This window comes from Salvelinus alpinus, chromosome 33 (genome assembly GCF_045679555.1).
Source record: "Salvelinus alpinus chromosome 33, SLU_Salpinus.1, whole genome shotgun sequence".
Classification (NCBI taxonomy): Eukaryota; Metazoa; Chordata; class Actinopteri; order Salmoniformes; family Salmonidae; genus Salvelinus; species Salvelinus alpinus.
In genome coordinates, this window is record NC_092118.1 from 6,196,611 (window position 1) to 6,216,245 (window position 19,635).

Here is a 19,635-nt window from a genome sequence, read left to right on the forward strand (position 1 = left end):
TTTGGAGAAATATCATTAAAAAAAAGTTGAACACAAAAAAGTATTTTATCCATTGAAAAAGGGTACATTAATGCCCAGGTGCTGTGACACAAACACAGGGCACATACTGGGCTTCAGACCAAAAGTCTTCTCTCTTTGCACAAAATATCACCTTATCAACAGTCATACAACATTCTTTGATGTAGACGCTCATTATGATGCTCGAATACTATCTGTTACTAAATTGCATAATCTCATTCTATTTGAGTTTTTCCTAATGGAGAGGTTAGCTATTCCCAATGTACACTTCCATCGCCAAACTTGTTTCAATGTTGTTTAGCTATACATTCAGATGATCAAGGATACTGCTTTAATGTAATATGTCCACATGAAGACTATTGCAGTGTGAAATGTGCTAATTACATTGTCCAGTTGGAATTTAGGCAGTTGGCCTATTTGTTCATAGTAAAGCAACATTTCTGATAATACAATTATAAACACGTGCTCAGCTTTTTTCTCCTTTCTGTTTGTTTTCTTCCGGTACATTGCCCTCACTACGTGCCAGTGGTTTGCGTTGTGTTCTTCCCCCCTGGAATCCACTGTGGTCAGGAGACCCTAGGGTTTGAACAGGTGCAGAAGGGAACACATACAGTGGGGAGAACAAGTATTTGATACACTGCCGATTTTGCAGGTTTTCCTACTTACAAAGCATGTAGAGGTCTGTAATTTTTATCATAGGTACACTTCAACTGTGAGAGACGGAATCTAAAACAAAAATCCAGAAAATCACATTGTATGATTTTTAAGTAATTAATTTGCATTTTATTGCGTCTGTCTTAAAACATATTAGTGAATGAGGGATCTGGTCAAACCATGATAGAGTTAGTATGGTCCCAAACTAAAGTTTACTCAGGAAGTGGAGTTAACGAGCAAACACTTAAAAGTAAATTACAAATTCAATATTACTTAGCTTTGGCAAAGGTATTTTTATTAAACATGCGTGCATGTTTGCCACGATTTAAAAAGACATTTGGTCCATTCCATTTGGTCCATTCAGATACATAGAAATAATACATATTTAGAGCTGTGAAAAAAATATTAGTGGTTTACTTTTAATTCCAAAATCAATAGATTAGGGATTGAATAAAACATCTAATGTCCAATAAAACATCATTTAATAAAACACCTTACAAGGTTATTTTTTGAGCAATAGAAAAATATGTTTGAAAAAATTCTGTTTCACATTGGTACTAATAAATACTTGCTCAGTGTGGAGTACAGTTCCAAAAAGCCTCTAGAGACTCTCCATTTTCAGATCAATTCATCATTCATTCATATATATATATATATATATATATATATATATGTAAAAAAAAAAAAAAAAAAAAAAAAAAAAAAAGATTACTAGGTCACCTTTGTCCCAAAGTCAAATCAACTGCACAGGACATAACACATTAACCCGTCTTCCTAGAGAACTGTCCACTTTTTAAGGGCACTTTGATTTCACCAAGGGCACTTCCTGAGATGATGTCAGCGTGTTTTCCTCCAGTAAACCATGGCCATCACGAAAGCCACTGCAGCCACAAGCGACACAGTACGCCAATGTGACACGGTGCTAACAACCGCCTCCTGGAAGCAAAAAGAAAAAAGTCAAATCACACAACAGTGGAACCATCACAATTGTCCATACTAACCATAGTCGTAGGCTGGACTCAATACCATTCAGCCTGCTGAGCTAAAGCCTTAGTGCTAGTTCTGGGATCTATAGGCGTGAGGCAAGGTTACTCATCATCAAACAAGCTTAGCTTTATGAACTGACAGTACTGCGACGTGGCACAGGTAGTTGAACTTGGTGTTGCCCACATCGGAACTGCCTGCCTGCATTGGCCATCGAGTACACACATGTGCATGGTCGTATTTGAGTAGGAGTGAGCGCTTCCTCCTCTTGATGTGCATGCATGTGTGAGTCACCATACGTAGTATGTACAAGAACTTATCAACTAGCATCGTTTACATTTTGGTTGGTCAGACGGGCGTGCGACTTATGGCTATACTTGTCAGATGTGCATTCTTGAATAGATCAGTTAATAAGAGTTTGTCCAAAACAATGGACAGGCCATGGAAACGCTGTGGGGGATAGGTCCAGAATCTCCTCATTACCGCCCATCAGTTGGCCTACATTTAAGCTATTGTTTACATGTGTATTTGACACCATGTCGGTGTAAAAAAAAAATAGGTGTACAACGCTTGTATGTATGTCACCCGCAATACATGTTCACGTCATCTTTACCAATCAATTGCATTACACTTAAAAACAACTTAAAAATACCACCACTAATTGCTATATGGCTAGCTACGCTATCAGCTTATCCGAACGGTGGTTGACATTTAGCAGACATGCAAAAAGGACATTAAATATTATGCACCAAATCAGATTTTAGTAAGCACATTGTGGGCCTTCTCGAAAACATACATCCTGACAGATTTGACAAATATCCACTTTGTTAGATCAGCTTTTTTTAATTTAATTTTTTTAAATGGGCACCACTGACGAAGTCAGTCCTCTATCACCCCACTGTCCGTTTTCATTTAATCTCTTTACTGCATGCATGTACTGATTGTGATAGGGTCTCTGCTCTTGTGGTATTTTGAAGTAAAATATAGTCTCATTGTACATCTGGCGGTGGAGTCTTCATGGGTGGGCATGTTGGTATACTCCAGCAGGGTACTCACCCATCCTCCTTGCTGTCGGATCCAAGAGGAGACATTTTCCCTGATGAACTGTAATACCCAGCTAATAACCTTCTTGATGATTTCTAAGTGGTTCTGTGTCAGTGCCTTGGAAAGGGGGATAACAAATATACATATAGTGTGAGGGGAGATTCATTCTGCTTTATTTTACTCATGTTTTATTTAACCAGGTAAGTTGACTGAGAACACATTCTCATTTACAGCAACGACCTGGGGAATAGTTACAGGGGAGAGGAGGGGGGATGAATGAGCCAATTGTAAACTGGGGATGATTAGGTGACCGTGATGGTATGAAGGCCAGATTGGGAATTTAGCCAGGACACCGGGGTTATGTGCCATGGGATCTTTAGTTACCAAAGAGTCAGGACACCCGTTTATCGTCCCATCCGAAAAACGGCACCCTACACAGGGCAATGTCTCCAATCACTGCATTGGGATATTTTTTTTAGACCAGAGTAAAGGGGGCCTCCAACACCACTTCCAGCAGCATCTGGTCTCCCATCCAGGGACAAACCAGGACCAACACTGCTTAGCTTTAGAAGCAAGCCAGCAGTGGGATACAGGCTTGTATGCTGCTGGCATTTAAAAACTTTACATTTGTAAGTTTCAATGATTTCATATTCAGTAACGGGCACATTCCAAGTGTTACCTTGTAAATGAGCTTGTAGGCCAAGTGAAACAGGGAGACCACTCTGCCCCAGTTGATACCATCTGCAAAGATTTCCCTGGCCACGGAGAAGAACACATCCTGGGCACAGTTTACCTGGACTGTGCTTATTAGGCTGTCAGAGGAAGGAAAGACAAATAATTAGAAACTGAGGAAGAGTTTCTTTTTCCATGTTTCTTGTTGTCAAGGAAACGAAACAATGATAAAATAATAAAGTTCTTAATCTGATGACAATTTGCCAAACCACTACAATAGGATATGGGAATATACTCATTTGTGTTCACATCCAGGCTTATATTCTTTGTTGGTTGAGTGAAATAGTACATAAAACCACCACAATCACATAGACCAGCCAAATACAGTGCCTTCAGAAAATATTCACACCTCTTGACTAATTCCACATTTTGTTGCATTACAGTGTGAATTTAAAATGGATTAAATTGATTTTTTTTGTCACTGGCCTACACACAATATCCCATAATGCCAAAGTAGAATTATGTTTTTTTATTTTTTATGTTTACAAATTAATTAAAAATGAAAAGCTGATGTCATGAGTCCGTAAGTATTCACCTCTGTTATAGGAAGCCAAAATACTGTAAGTTCAAGAGGTAAAAATTTGCTTAGCAAGTTACATAAGAAGTTGCATGAACTCACTCTGTGTGGAATAATAGTGTTTAACATGATTTTTGAATAACTACCTCATCTCTGTACCCCACACGTACAGATAATTGTAAGGTCCTGCAGTGGAGCAGTGAATTTCAAACACAGATTCAACCACAAAGACCAAGGAGGTTTTCCAATGCTTCGCAAAGAAGGGTAGATGGGTAAAAAACTAAACAAGACATTGAATATCCCTTTGAGCATGGTGAAGTTATTAATTACACTTTGGATGGTGTATCAATACACCCAGTCACTACAAATATACAGACGTCCTTCCTAACTCAGTTACCGGAGAGGAAGGAAACCACTTCCCCATGAGGCCAATGGTGACTTTGGAAGAGGAAGCCTGTACAGAATAAAAAATATTCCAAAATATGCATCCTGTTTTCAACAAGGCACTAAAGTAATACTGAAACAAATGTGGCAAAACAATTAACTTTTTGTCCTGAATACAAGGTGTTATTTTTAAGGCAAATCCAATACACCACATTACTGAGTACCACTCTCCATATTTCCAAGCATAGTTGTGGCTGCATCATGTTATGGGTATGCTTGTAATCGTTAAGGACTGGGGAGTTTGTCAGGATAAAACAGAAATGGAATAGAGCTAAGCACAGGCAAAATCCTAGAGGAAAACCTGGTTCAGTCTACTTTCCACCAGACACTGTGAGATGAATACACCTTTCAGCAGGACAATAACCTAAAACACTTAGAGCTGCTTACCAAGAAGACAGTGAATGTTCCTGAGTGGCCGAGGTACAGTTTTGACTTAAATCTACGGCAATGCCTGAAAATGGTTGTCTAGCAATGATCAACAACCAATTTGACAGAGCTTGAAGAATTTTGAAAATAATTAAGGGGAAATGTCCAGGTGTGGAAAGCGCTTTTTGACTTACCAAGAGAGACTCACAGCTGTAATCGCTGCCAAAGGTGATTGTACAAAGTATTGACTCAGGGGTGTGAATAGTTATGTAAATGAGCTATTTCTGTATTTCATTTTCAATCAATTTGCAAACATAGAAAATGTAAATAAAAACTTTTGTCAAGTGGGATATTGTGTGTAGATGGGTGAGAAAAACAACAATTGAACCCATTTTGAATTCAGACTGAAACACAACAACATTTTGAAGAAGTCAAGGGGTATGAATACTTTCTGAAGGCACTGTATCTAATTTGCTAATTCAGAAGAAAATAATGTCATACTGTTGTAGCTCAGCATTTTTGTTCAGGTCATCAGCGATCAGCAGCAGCTGGTGAACCACGTCTTTGACTTGGTGGTCCTCTAGTTCGTTGGGTCTGCCACCAAGGTCCTCTGGAGTCAAACGCCTCTCTGGGTTTTCTGCACTGACCCTCTCTATGACATACCTTCATGGATAAAAATGTACAAATATTTTGTGAAAATGGATAATGTGATCATCAGGATGGATACTAATGGTAGTGCTAAGTTTATTTACCCTCTTAAAACAACAGCTCCTTGTTCCATAATTCTGTCGTCGATGACATCTGTTACAAAGATGTTGTTAGTGATTTTATGTTTTATTATCAATGTTTAATGACATGACAGTTTATTGTGGTGATAAGATAGATGTGTTAATCACGCATTGCGCTCCAATTCAAATTGGCAGAGACTTTTTCTCACTCCCAGGACCTGCATGTTTCGTTTATGATGTAGACTTTGTATGCCACTTTACTTGGGGGTTAGAGTTATGCCGCGTTCAAAACAACTGGAAGCTCGGGAACTCGGAAATCTTTAACCTCCAACTTCAGTGCGTTCAAAACAACTGGAAGCTCGGGAACTCGGAAATCTTTAACCTCCAACTTCAGTGCGTTCAAAACAACTGGGAACTCGGAAAAAAACGACCCCCGACTGGGAAAAATCGACTTGAACAGTCATCCAACTCGGGGACTCGGGCCTCTTTCTAGAGTTCGACTTTCCGACCTTATGATGTTGATTTGACCTAGTATTACACTTTTTGTTTCACATTGTTACAGTGAAGTGACGTCAGAGGACATTCCCATGGCCTTCCAAGCTCAAAGTGTGTAGCCCAAAATAGTTGTAGATTTTTAGTGCTAGATTTTTACATGTTGAAATAGCCGACCTCACTAATACTGTTTTCACCATTTCGCTAATTAGTCTAACTACGCCTACATGCTGAAAGATCAGGGGAAAACAAAGTCTAGCTTCGACCACAACCAAGGATTCTGACGGGACCCTATTGTGTTAGTTGACAATATTTTAGATTAAAAAAATTCAGGTGACGATCTTGCAAAGTCTCAAGCGCATATTAATATTTACCTTCACCCCCAACTGCACCCCGAGGCTCATCTTCGCCTGTTTTCCTTCTTTCTCGGGAGTCTGCCATCGACGAGAAGTACTGGGGTGAAGAAGTCCTACAGCTCCTGATCACCTCAGCGGGTCTTGACGAATCAGTAACCGCAAGGCGGGGATCTAAAGAAAACAGTTATTAGACGTATGTGTCGCTCGCATTGATAAGTATCCGAATCCCAAAAAAATTACCGCTGTCTACACATTTCTCTCCAGAAAAATACCAAAGATAAAACAGAACAAGGAAGTAACACGGAAATACACAGTGGGTTGTGTACGTGCCCTGGGCTGCTTGTCGTGTGTCTAAACTACGCCTCTTCTTCGTGTGTTTTTCCGGCAGACTAGACAATATGTTGCGTATTGCTGCCTTTCACAGTTTGGAAAGTGCATTGCACATTCGTTCTCAAAGAAAATGTGTTGCACCACCATCTAACCCAGGGATGGGCAACTCTAGTCCTCGGGGACCTGATTGGTGTCACACTTTTGCCCCAGACCCAGCTAACACACCAGACTCCAATACTCAACTAGTCATGATCTTCAGTTTAGAATGCAATTTGTTTAATCAGCTGTGTTTGCTAGGGATGGGGAAAACGTGTGACACCACTCCAGCCCCTGAGGACCTGATCTGAGTGTACAAAACATTAAGAACACCTTCCTAATATTGAGTTGATTTAAAAATTGACATCGATAAGGGATCATAGCTTTTTCCTGGATTCACCTGGTCAGTCTATATGTCCGCATTTTTTAGTGCGAAAGAACTACAGGGGGTTTTGAGAGAAGGGTGTCCAGCCTCCCAGGCCGACGGCCTGGTGTAGGATCTGTTTGGGTCAAAGTAGTGGGAAGGGGAGGCGGGGTGTGTTGGGGATAGTGGTATATACACTGAGTGTACAAAACATTAAGGACACCTGCTCTTTCCAGGACATACAGTTGAAGTCGGACGTTTACATACACCTTAGCCAAATACATTTAAACTCAGTTTTTCACAATTCCTGACATTTAATCCTAGTAAAAATTCCCTGTTTTAGGTCAGTTAGGATCCCCACTTTATTTTAAGAATGTGAAATGTCAGAATAATAGTAGAGAGAATGATTTATTTCAGCTTTTATTTCTTTCATCACATTCCCAGTGGGTCAGAAGTTTACATACACTCAATTAGTATTTGATAACATTGCCTTTAAAATTGTTGAACTTGGGTCAAACGTTCCGGGTAGCCTTCCACAAGCTTCCCACAATAAGTTGGGTACATTTTGGCCCATTCCTCCTGACAGAGCTGGTGTAACTGAGTCAGGTTTATAGGCCTCCTTGCTCACACACGCTTTTTCAGTTCTGCCCACAAATTTTCTATAGGATTGAGGTCAGGGCTTTGTGATGGACACTCCAATACCTTGACTTTGTTGTCCTTAAGCCATTTTGCCACAACGTTGGAAGTATGCTTGGGGTCATTGTCCATTTGGAAGACCCATTTGAGACCAAGCTTTAACTTCCTGACTGATGTCTTGAGATGTTGCTTCAATATATCAACATAATTTTCCTGCATCATGATGCCATCTATTTTGTGAAGTGCACCAGTCCCTCCTGCAGCAAAGCACCCCCACAACATGATGCTGCCACCCCCGTGCTTCACGGTTGGGATGGTGTTCTTCGGCTTGCAAGCCTCCCCCTTTTTCCTCTAAACATAACGATGGTCATTATGGCCAAACAGTTCTATTTTTGTTTCATCAGACCAGAGGACATTTCTCCAAAAAGTACGATCTTTGTCCCCATGTGCAGTTGCAAACCGTTGTCTGACTTTTTTATGGCGGTTTTGGAGCAGTGGCTTCTTCCTTGCTGAGCGGCCTTTCAGGTTATGTCGATATAGGACTTGTTTCACTGTGGATATAGATACTTTTGTATCTGTTTCCTCCAGCATCTTCACAAGGTCCTTTGCTGTTGTTCTGGGATTAATTTGCCCTTTTCGCACCAAAGTACGTTCACCTCTAGGAGACAGAACGCGTCTCCTTCCTGAGCGTTATGACAGCTGCGTGGTCCCATGGTGTTTATACTTGCGTACTATTGTTTGTACAGATGAAGGTGGGACCTTCAGCCGTTTGGAAATTGCTCCCAAGGATGAACCAGACTTGTGGAGGTCTACAATTTTTTTTCTGAGGTCTTGGCTGATTTATTTAGATTTTCCCATGATGTCAAGCAAAGAGGCACTGAGTTTGAAGGTAGGCCTTGAAATACATCCACAGGTACACCTCAAATTGACTCAAATAATGTCAATTAGCCTATCAGAAGCTTCTAAAGCCATGACACCATTTTCTGGAATGTTCCAAGCTGTTTAAAGGCACAGTCAACTTAGTGTATGTAAACTTCTCACCCACTGGAATTGTGATACAGTGAATTATAAGTGAAGTAATCTGTCTTAAACAGTTGTTGGAAAAATTACTTGTGTCATGCACAAAATAGATGTCCTAACCGACTTGCCAAATCTATAGTTTGTTAACAAGAAATTTGTGGAGTGGTTGAAAAACTAGTTTTAATGACTCCAATCTAAGTGTATGTAAACTTCTGACTTGAACTGTATAGACTGACCAGGTGAATCCAGGAAAAAGCTATGATCCCTTATTGATGTCACTTGTTAAATCAGCTCAATGTTAGGAAGGTGTTCTTAATGTTTTGACCGCTGTTAGATCAGGTCCTCAGGGCCGGAGTGGTGTCACACGTTTTCCCCATCCCTGGCAAACACAGCTGATTAAACGAATTGCATTCTAAACTGAAGATCATGATTAGTTGAGTATTGGAGTCTGGTGTTTTAGCTGGGTCTTTGGCAAAAGTGTTTCCTCACTGCCTCAGCATATCAAATCAAATTTAATTTGTCACATGCGCCGAATACAATAGATGTAGACCTTACAGTGAAATGCTTACTTACAGGCCCTTAACCAACAATGCAGTTTTAAGAAAAATACAACAAAATTAAATTAAAGAGCATCAGTAAAATAACAATAGCGAGGCTATATACAGGGGGTAACAGGTACAGAGTAAATGTGCGGGGGCACCGTTTGGTTCGAGGTAATTGAGGAAATAATATGTACTGTACATGTGGGTAGAGTTATTAAAGTGACTTATGCATAGATAATAACAGAGAGTAGCAGCTGTGTAAAATGGTGGGGGGGGGGGGGGGGGCAATGCAAGTAGTCTGGGTACTGGGTATCCATTTGATTAGATGTTCAGTAGTCTTATGGCTTGGGGGTAGAATCTGTTTTGAAGTCTCTTGGACCTAGACTTGGCGCTCCGGTACTGCTTGCCGTGAGGTAGCAGAGAGAACAGTCTATGAGTAGGGTGGCTGGAGTCTTTGACAATGTTTAGGGCCTTCCTCTGACACTGCCTGGCATAGAGTTCCTGGATGGCAGGAAGCTTGGCCCCAGTGATGTACTGGGCCGTTCGCACTACCCTCTGGGTTGGAGGCCGAGCAGTTGCCATACCAGGCAGTGATGCAACCAGTCAGGATGCTCTTCATGGTGCAACTGATCTGAGGACCCATGCCAAATCTTTTAAGTCTCCTGAGGGGGATTAGGTTTTGTCGTGCCCTCTTCACGACTGTCTTGGTGTGCTTAGACCATGTTAGTTTGTTGGTGATGTAGACACCAAGGAACTTGAAGCTCTCAACCTGCTCCACTACAGCCCCGTCGATGAGAATGGCGACTTGCTCGGTCCTCCTTTTCCTGAAGTCCATCTCCTTAGTCTTGATCACGTTGAGGGAGAGTCTCTGACCTCCTCCCTATATCTATCACCTATATCCAAGATGGCATAGCAGTCAGACGTCCTTTGTCCTCGTCTTGTCGTGTCCCGTGTATATATATATTTACATATTTTCTTCGCATATCTTTTTATATATATTTTTTTATTTCTAAAAACTCAACTTCAAAACACTCTCCTGCAACCCGCCTCACCAATTAAAAAAAAATATATTATTCACCTCAAATCTGAAATCCACAACAGAAGCTAGCCAGAAGCTAGCCAGAAGCTAGCCAGTTCACTGGCTAACGTTAGTATTCAGCTAACCACGTTTGGCGGTCATCAGCTATCCTTTAGCTCGAAAAGCTATCGCCAGTTTTGTACAACGCGACTCAGACCAGAGCATACCGGACCTATTTTCTCTCCATATCCCCGGATTTCTACCGCAAGCTCTGGACATTTACACCTGGATCTTGCAGCTAGCTAGCTGCTATCCGATTGACTATTGGCTAACGTCGGTCCCGGAGCAAACATAAATTATTCCGGAGCTAGCCAGCTGAAGAGTTCCATCAGCCACTCTTGAGCTACAATCACCTATCCGGACCCGTTTTACTGCCGATGCGGAGCCCCACCGGGCCTTCACGACTGGACTACCGACGTTATTCTGCCTGAGGGAGTTATCCAACTGGCCCCTCCGACGCGACGTTACCTGAACGCCCATCTGCGGCCCGCTAATCGTTAGCTGTCTTATCGGCTGCTATCTGAATAGGTCTATCGGACAATTTTCTTGGGCCACTATAACTATATCTATTTTGACAATTGGATTGGTCCCCTCTACCATACAGAACCCCACTAATCTACTGACGGAAACGCACGAGGTGGCTAAAAACAGACCTCCATCCTCTGCCAGCTTGCTACCCATGGCCCGGCTAGCTGTCTGAATCGCCGTGACCCCAACCAACCTCACTACTCACTGGACCCTTATGATTGCTCGGCTAAGCATGCCTCTCGTTAATGTAAATATGCCTTGTCCATTGCTGTTCTGGTTAGTGTTTATTGGCTTATTTCACTGTAGAGCCTCTAGCCCTGCTCATTAAACCTTATCCAACCTTTCAGTTCCATCACCCACACATGCGATGACATCACCTGGTTTCAATTATGTTTCTAGAGACAATATCTCTCTCATCATCACTCAATGCCTAGGTTTACCTCCACTGTATTCACATCCTACCATACCTTTGTCTGTACATTATACCTTGAAGCTATTTTACCCCCAGAAACCTGCTACTTTTACTCTCTGTTCCAGACATCCTAGACGACCAATTCTCAAAGCTTTTAGCCATACCCTTATCCTACTCCTCCTCTGTTCCTCTGGTGATGTAGAGGTGAATCCAGGCCCTGCAGTGCCTAGCTCCACTCCTATTCCCCAGGCGCTCTCTTTTGATGACTTCTGTAACCGTAATAGCCTTGGTTTCATGCATGCTAACATTAGAAGCCTCCTCCCTAAGTTTGTTTTATTCACCGCTTTAGCACACTCTGCCAACCCGGATGTCCTAGCCGTGTCTGAATCCTGGCTTAGGAAGACCGCCAAAAAGTCTGAAATCTCCATCCCTAACTACCACATTTTCAGACAAGATAGAACGGCCAAAGGGGGCGGTGTTGCAATCTACTGCAGAGATAGCCTGCAGAGTTCTGTCCTACTATCCAGGTCTGTACCCAAACAATTTGAACCTACTTTTAAAAACCCACCTCTCTAAAAACAAGTCTCTCACCGTTGCCGCCTGCTATAGACCACCATCTGCCCCCAGCTATGCTCTGGACACCATATGTGAACTGATTGGCCCCATCCATCTTCAGAGCTCGTGCTGCTAGGTGACCTAAACTGGGACACGCTTAACACCTCAGCCATCCTACAATCTAATCTAAGCTCAATCTTACACAAATTATCAATGAACCTACCAGGTACCACCCCAAATCCGTAAACACAGGCACCCTCATAGATATCATCCTAACCAACTTGCCCTCTAAATACAACTCTGCTGTTTTCAACCAAGATCTCAGCGATCACTGCCTCATTGCCTGCATCCGTAATGGGTCAACGGTCAAAACGACCTCCTGTAACGTCCTGACCAGAGTTCTTATGTGTTTTGCTTGTTTAGTGTTGGTCAGGACGTGAGCTGGGTGGGAATTCTATGTTGTGTGTCTAGTTTGTCTGTTTCTGTGTCCAGCCTAATATGGTTCTCAATCAGAGGCAGCTGTCAATCGTTGTCCCTGATTGAGAATCATATATAGGAGGCTTGTTTTGTGTTGGGATTTTGTGGGTGATTGTTTCCTGTCTCTGTGTTTTGTCTGCACCAGATAGGGCTGTCTCGGTTTTCACATTTCTTGTTTTGTTGTTTGTAGTGTTCTCAATTATTCTTTATTAAATCATGTTGAACACTAGCCGCGCTGCATTTTGGTCCTCTCCTTCATCCCAGGAAGAAAACCGTGACAGAATCACCCACCAACCAAGGACCAAGCAGCGGGGTAACAAGCAGCGGCAGCAGGAGCAGAGAAAGGAGAAATGGACATGGGAGGATGTTTTGGACGGCAAGGGTTGCTACACATGGGAGGAGATCCTGGCTGGAAAGGATCGCCTCCCATGGGAACAGCTGGAGGCAGTTAGGAGAGCAGAGGCAACCGGAGAGAGGAACCGGCGTTATGAAGGTACGGAAGCCTGAGAGGCTCACCCAAAAATTTCTTGGGGGGTGGCTACAGGGGAGTGTGGCGAAGTCAGGTAGGAGACCTGCGCCAACTTCCCGGGCTTACCGTGGAGAGCGAGAGTACGGGTGCGAGAGTACGGGTGCGGTACATTCCAGCTCCACGTATCGGCCGGGCTAGAGTGGGCATCGAGCCAGGTGCCATGAAGCCGGCTCAACGTATCTGGCCTCCAGTACGTCTCCTCGGGCCGGCATACATGGCACCAGCCTTACGTATGGTGTCCCCGGTTCGCCAGCACAGCCCAGTGCGGGCTATTCCACCTCGCCGCACTGGCCTGGCTACGGGGAGCATTAAACCAGGTAAGGTTGGGCATGCTCGGTGCTTAAGAGCTCCTGTACGCCTTCACGGTCCGGTATATCCGGCGCCACCTCCCCGCCCCAGCCCAGTGCCTACACCACGCACCAGGCTTCCTGTGCGTCTCCAGAACTCTGTTCCTCCTCCATGCACTCTTCCTATGGTGCGTGTCTCCAGCCCAGTACCTCCAGTTCCGGTACCACGCACCAGGCCTACTGTGCGCCTCAGCAGGTCAGAGTTGGCCGTCTGCCCAACGCCGCCTGCACTGCTCGTCTGCTCAACGCCGCCTGCACTGCTCGTCTGCCCAGTGCCGTCTGAGCCATCCGTCTGCCCAGTGCCGTCTGAGCCATCCGTCTGCCCAGTGCCGTCTGAGCCATCCGTCTGCCCAGTGCCGTCTGAGCCATCCGTCTGCCCAGTGCCGTCTGAGCCATCCGTCTGCCCAGTGCCGTCTGAGCCATCCGTCTGCCCAGTGCCGTCTGAGCCATCCGTCTGCCCAGTGCCGTCTGAGCCATCCGTCTGCCCCGAGCCGTTAGAGCCGCCCGTCTGTCAGGAGCCGCTAGAGCCGTCCGTCAGTCAGGAGCCGCCAGAGCCGCCCGTCTGTCAGGAGCCGCCAGAGCCGTCCGTCAGTCAGGAGCCGCCAGAGCCGTCCGTCAGTCAGGAGCCGCCAGAGCCGCCAGCCAGTCAGGAGCTGCCAGAGCCGCCAGCCAGTCAGGAGCTGCCAGAGCCGCCAGCCAGTCAGGAGCTGCCAGAGCCGCCAGCCAGTCAGGAGCTGCCAGAGCCGCCAGCCAGTCAGGAGCTGCCAGAGCCGCCAGCCAGTCAGGAGCTGTTAGAGCCGCCAGCCAGTCAGGAGCTGCCAGAGCCGCCAGCCAGTCATGAGCCGCCCTCCAGTCATGAGCCGCCCTCCAGTCATGAGCTGCCCTCCAGTCATGAGCTGCCCTCCAGTCATGAGCTGCCCTCCAGTCATGAGCTGCCTTCCAGTCATGAGCTGCCTTCCAGTCATGAGCTGCCTTCCAGTCATGAGCTGCCTTCCAGTCATGAGCTGCCCTCCAGTCATGAGCTGCCCTCCAGTCATGAGCTGCCCTCCAGTCATGAGCTGCCACTCAGTCATGAGCTGCCCTCCAGTCCGGAGCTGCCACTCAGTCCGGAGCTGCCACTCAGTCCGGAGCTGCCCCTCAGTCCGGAGCTGCCTCTCTGTCCGGAGCTGCCTCTCTGTCCGGAGCTGCCTCTCTGTCCGGAGCTGCCTCTCTGTCCGGAGCTGCCTCTCTGTCCTGAGCTACCTCTCTGTCTTGAGCTACCTCTCTGTCTTGAGCTACCTCTCTGTCTTGAGCTACCTCTCTGTCTTGAGCTACCTCTCTGTCCTGACCTACCTCTCTATCCTGAGCTATCTCCTCTATCTAGGGGGGGCCTTGGTGAAGGTTCCTAGACCAAGGTCGGGGGCGAGGGTCGCCACTCAAAGGGCGCTAAGGAGGGGGACAAAGACAGTGGTAGAGTGGTGTCCTCGTCCTGCGCCGGACCCGCCACCGCGGACAGATGCCAACCCAGACCCTCCTCTTGAGTTTTAGGGGTGCATCGGAGTCCGCACCTCAGGAGGGGGGTACTGTAACGTCCTGACCAGAGTTCTTATGTGTTTTGCTTGTTTAGTGTTGGTCAGGACGTGAGCTTGGTGGGAATTCTATGTTGTGTGTCTAGTTTGTCTGTTTCTGTGTCCAGCCTAATATGGTTCTCAATCAGAGGCAGCTGTCAATCGTTGTCCCTGATTGAGAATCATATATAGGAGGCTTGTTTTGTGTTGGGATTTTGTGGGTCATTGTTTCCTGTCTCTGTGTTTTGTCTGCACCAGATAGGGCTGTCTCGGTTTTCACATTTCTTGTTTTGTTGTTTGTAGTGTTCTCAATTATTCTTTATTAAATCATGTTGAACACTAGCCGCGCTGCATTTTGGTCCTCTCCTTCATCCCAGGAAGAAAACCGTGACACCTCCACTCATCACTGTCAAACGCTCCCTGAAACATTTCAGCGAGCAGACCTTTCTAATCGACCTGGACCGGGTATCCTGGAGGGATATTAACCTCATCCCGTCAGTAGAGGATGCCTGGTTATTTTTTTTTAAATGCCTTCCTCACCATCTTAAATAAGCATGCTCCATTCAAGAAATATAGAACCAGGAACAGACATAGCCCTTGGTTCTCTCCAGACCTGACTGCCCTTAACCAACACAAAAACATCCTATGGCGTTCTGCATTAGCATCAGCCCCCGTGATATGCAACTTTTCAGGGAAGTTAAAAACCAATATACACAGGCAGTTAGAAAATCCAAGGCTAGCTTTTTCAAGCAGAAATTTGCTTCCTGCAACACAAACTCAAAAAAGTTCTGGGACACTGTAAAGTCCATGGAGAATAAGAGCACCTCTTCCCAGCTGCCCACTGCACTGAGGATAGGAAACTCTGTCACCGCCGATAAATCCACTATAATTGAGAATTTCAATAAGCATTTTTCTACGGCTGGCCATGCTTTCCACCTGGCTACTCCTACCCCGGTCAACAGCACTGCACCCCCCAGAGCAACTCACCCAAGCCTTCCCCATTTCTCCTTCTCCCAAATCCAGTCAGCTGATGTTCTGAAAGAGCTGCAAAATCTGGACCCCTACAAATCAGCCGGCTAGACAATCTGGACCCTTTCTTTCTAAAATTATCTGCCGAAATGGTTGCAACCCCTATTACTAGCCTGTTCAACCTCTCTTTCGTGTCGTCTGAGATTCCCAAAGATTGGAAAGCAGCTGCGGTCATCCCCCTCTTCAAAGGGGGGGACACTCTTGACCCAAACTGCTACAGACCTATATCTATCCTACCCTGCCTTTCTAAGGTCTTCGAAAGCCAAGTCAACAAACAGATTACCGACCATTTTGAATCCCACCGCACCTTCTCCGCTATGCAATCTTGTTTCAGACCTAGTCATGGGTGTACCTCAGCCATGCTCAAGGTCCTAAACGATATCTTAACCGCCATCGACAAGAAACAATACAGTGCAGCCGTATTCATTGACCTGGCCAAGGCTTTCGACTCTGTCAATCACCACATCCTCATCGGCAGACTCGATAGCCTTGGTTTCTCAAATGATTGCCTCGCCTGGTTCACCAACTACTTCTCTGATAGAGTTCAGTGTGTCAAATCGGAGGGCCTATTGTCCGGGCCTCTGGCAGTCTCTATGGGGGTGCCACAGGGTTCAATTCTTGGGCCGACTCTCTTCTCTGTATGCATCAATGATGTCGCTCTTTCTGAGTCTCTGATCCACCTCTACGCAGACGACACCATTCTGTATACTTCTGGCCCTTCTTTGGACACTGCGTAAACAACCCTCCAGACGAGCTTCAATGCCATACAACTCTCCTTCCGTGGCCTCCAATTGCTCTTGAATACAAGTAAAACTAAATGCATGCTCTTCAACCGATCGCTGCCTGCACCTGCCCGCCCGTCCAGCATCACTACTCTGGACGGTTCTGACTTAGAATATGTGGACAACTACCTAGGTGTCTGGTTAGACTGTAAACTCTCCTTCCAGACTCACATCAAACAACTCCAATGCCATACTGGCTGGCAACGTTCTTATCCCTTGCTTGCTCGCTAGCCAACTACAGGCTAATTTACAGTCATGTCAAAAAGTGCAGCCAGAATAACAGCAAAGTAGCTGCATTTGCATTTGTTTAAGGTGTTTTCTAGTGACATTTATTTGGATACATCCATCACTATAAACTGACATAGAAAATGTGCTCACTCGTCAGGACACTGTTGTTCAGATGAGCTAGCCAACAACACAGCTACAGTAACACAATCACCTCAAGCTGGAAAGACTGCAAATTAGCTGCGTTTCGTTGTAGCTTTTTTCAACTGCATTTTTTTGGTATATATCCATAAAAATGATGACAGCTGATTCATAATTTCGGATGAGAAACGCTGCCTGCCTGTCTGCTCATCCCGACTCTCGACACGTTCATTATGATGGGACAGCAGATCGAATTTGAATATTGAAACAATGTTGCAAATGTCGGCGTGACAGAAAGCAAGGTTTATGCAAATCGCCGCTAATGAAAACGAAATGTTAGTCAAAAAATTTTTGAGATAATGTCTAGATGCTTTTTATAGTGGAGATCAAGTTTATAATCCCCCTCCTCTCCCCTGTAACTATTCCCCAGGTCGTTGGTGTAAATGAGAATGTGTTCTCAGTCAATTTACCTGGTAAAATAACGGTAAAATAACATTTAAAAAAAATAACTTGCTGGGCTGACGAGACAATGGATTGCGCAGTGAGATGGAACAGAGTAAATAGGCATTTTAACGTCATAGCCGGTGGCAATTTGTGGAATAGAAACCGCTGGAATGCGGTTTTAACCAATCAGCATTCAGGATTAGACCCACCCATTGTTTAAATGGCCAAAATACCAGGCTAACAGCTGTTCTTACACACGACGCAAGTGCCTGGATACAGCCCTTAGTCGTGGTATATTGTCCATATATCACAAACCCCAGAGGTGCCTTATTGCTATTATAAACTGGCTATCAACGTAATTAGTGCAGTAAAAATAAATGTTTTGTCATACTGTGGTATATGGTCTGTTAACCAAGGCTGTCAGCCAATCAGCATTCAGGGCTTGAACCTCCCAGTTTATAATGGCCATTATACCACACCCCCTTGGGCCTTGTTGCTTAATTATAGTTTAGAGACCCTTGTGTACATCTCCCAACGTTTTTGTAACATACCTGCTATTGGTTGATATACAGAATTGGTTGTACAGCGTACACTTAAATACAGGGTATCAGGTTAGGGCTTTTGATGCTGTGCTCATCTCTTTTGATATTCTGTCTGTTGCTGTGTATTGCTTCACTGACCCAATCAATCAAATCATATGTATTTATAAAGCCCTTTATACATCAGCAGATGTCACAAAGTGCTTACACATAAACCCAGCCTAAAACCCCAAACAGCAAGCAATGCAGATGTAGAAGCACAGTGGCTAGGAAAAACTCCCTAGAAAGGCAGGAGCCGAGGAAGAAACCTAGAGAAGAACCAGGCTCTGAGGGTTGGCCAGTCCTCTTCTGGCTGTGCCGGGTGGAGATTATAAGAGTACATGGCCATTGAGGCCAGATTGTTCTTCAAGATAATAATTAGGCTATCTTGAATTAAGATTTTGGAGGTCTCTTAGGGAGCAGTAAGTACACCATGACCTGATGTTGCCTTAAACCAATATTCACCACCAAATGTCCATAGCATAGCGAACTGTGGCATAGCCTTTACTTTGTTGAAATAGCAGGACATTATGTTCAACTGCAAGTAGAAAACCTAGTGTATCATACAGTACTTTTGTTCATGAAACGGGTTGAATGTAAAAGATGTGTGCCAGCCACAGTTCTTGTCTGATTGAAGCACAGCTTTAGAAATGTTCCACAAAAATTGTAAACAATTCTAACTCAATGGCTCCTTGCATTGCAAAGAAGCTTTATTAGCCATTAATTTAAACTCGTCACTGAAGAGCACTTTTTGCCAGTCCTGTCTGGTCCAGCGACGGTAGGTTTGTGCCCATAGGTGACTTTGTTGCCGGTGAGGACCTGCCTTACAACAGGCCTACAAGCCCTAAGTCCAGCCTCTCTCAGCCTATTGCGGACAGTCTGAGCACTGATGGAGGGATTGTGCGTTCCTGGTGTAACTCTGGCAGTTGTTGTTGCCATCCTGTACCGGTCCCGCAGGTGTGATGTTTGGATGTACCGATCCTGTGTAAGGTGTTGTTACAAATGGTCTGCCACGGCGAGGACGATCAGCTGTCCGTTCTGTCTCCCTGTAGCGCTGTCTTAGGCGTCTCACAGTACGGACATTGCAATTTATTGCCCTGGCCACATCTGCAGTCCTCATGCCTCCTTGCAGCATGCCTAAGGCACATTCACGCAGATGAGCAGGGACCCTGGGCATCTTTCTTTTGGTGTTTTTCAGAGTCAGTAGAAAGGTCTCTTTAGTGTCCTAAGTTTTCATAACTGTGACCTTAATTGCCTACCTTCTGTAAACTGTTAGTGTCTTAACGACCGTTCCACAGGTGCATGTTCATTAATTGTTTATGGTTCATTGAACAAGCATGGGAAACAGTGTTTAATGAAGATCTGTGAAGTTATTTGGACTTTTACGAATTATTTTTGAAAGACAGGGTCCTGAAAAAGGGACGTTTCTTTTTTTGTTGAGTTTAGTTTGAGAAACAGACGCCTCACAAGTCCTCAACTGGCAGCTTCATTAAATAGTACTCGCAAAACAGTCTCAACGTCAACAGTGAAGAGGCGACTCCGGGATGCTGGCCTTCTAGGCAGAGTTCCTCTGTCCAGTGTCTGTGTTCTTTTGCCCATCTTAATCTTTTTTTATTTTTTTTATTGGCCAGCCTGAGATATGGCTTTTTCTTTGCAACTCTGCCTAGAAGGCCAGCATTCTGGAGTCGCCTCTTCACTGT

The 19,635-nt window shown here is 44.8% G+C and overlaps 1 protein-coding gene across 1 annotated transcript; it reads right to left on the reverse strand.

Annotated features, from left to right (window-relative positions):
• Positions 1–945: 945 nt before the first annotated feature.
• LOC139562995 (apoptosis regulator BAX-like) lies at positions 946–6,696 on the reverse strand. Its single transcript, XM_071381218.1, has 6 exons — positions 6,354–6,696; positions 5,512–5,560; positions 5,261–5,422; positions 3,380–3,512; positions 2,713–2,817; positions 946–1,608 (listed from the first exon to the last, which is right to left on the reverse strand). Exons 1-6 carry the CDS (start codon positions 6,418–6,420, stop codon positions 1,510–1,512), a joined length of 615 nt encoding a protein of 204 aa, XP_071237319.1. The 5' UTR covers positions 6,421–6,696; the 3' UTR covers positions 946–1,509.
• Between the last annotated feature and the right edge of the window lie 12,939 nt (positions 6,697–19,635).

Excerpts from the sequence above, each read along its gene's own strand:
- LOC139562995 (XM_071381218.1), bottom strand. The coding sequence starts at position 6,420 with ATGGCAGACTCCCGAGAAAGAAGGAAAACAGGCGAAGATGAGCCTCGG. Across the intron at positions 2,818-3,379 it reads CCTACAAGCTCATTTACAAG|GCACTGACACAGAACCACTT; the intron begins GTAACACTTGGA and ends CCCCTTTCCAAG. Across the intron at positions 1,609-2,712 it reads TCCGACAGCAAGGAGGATGG|GAGGCGGTTGTTAGCACCGT; the intron begins GTGAGTACCCTG and ends TTTTGCTTCCAG.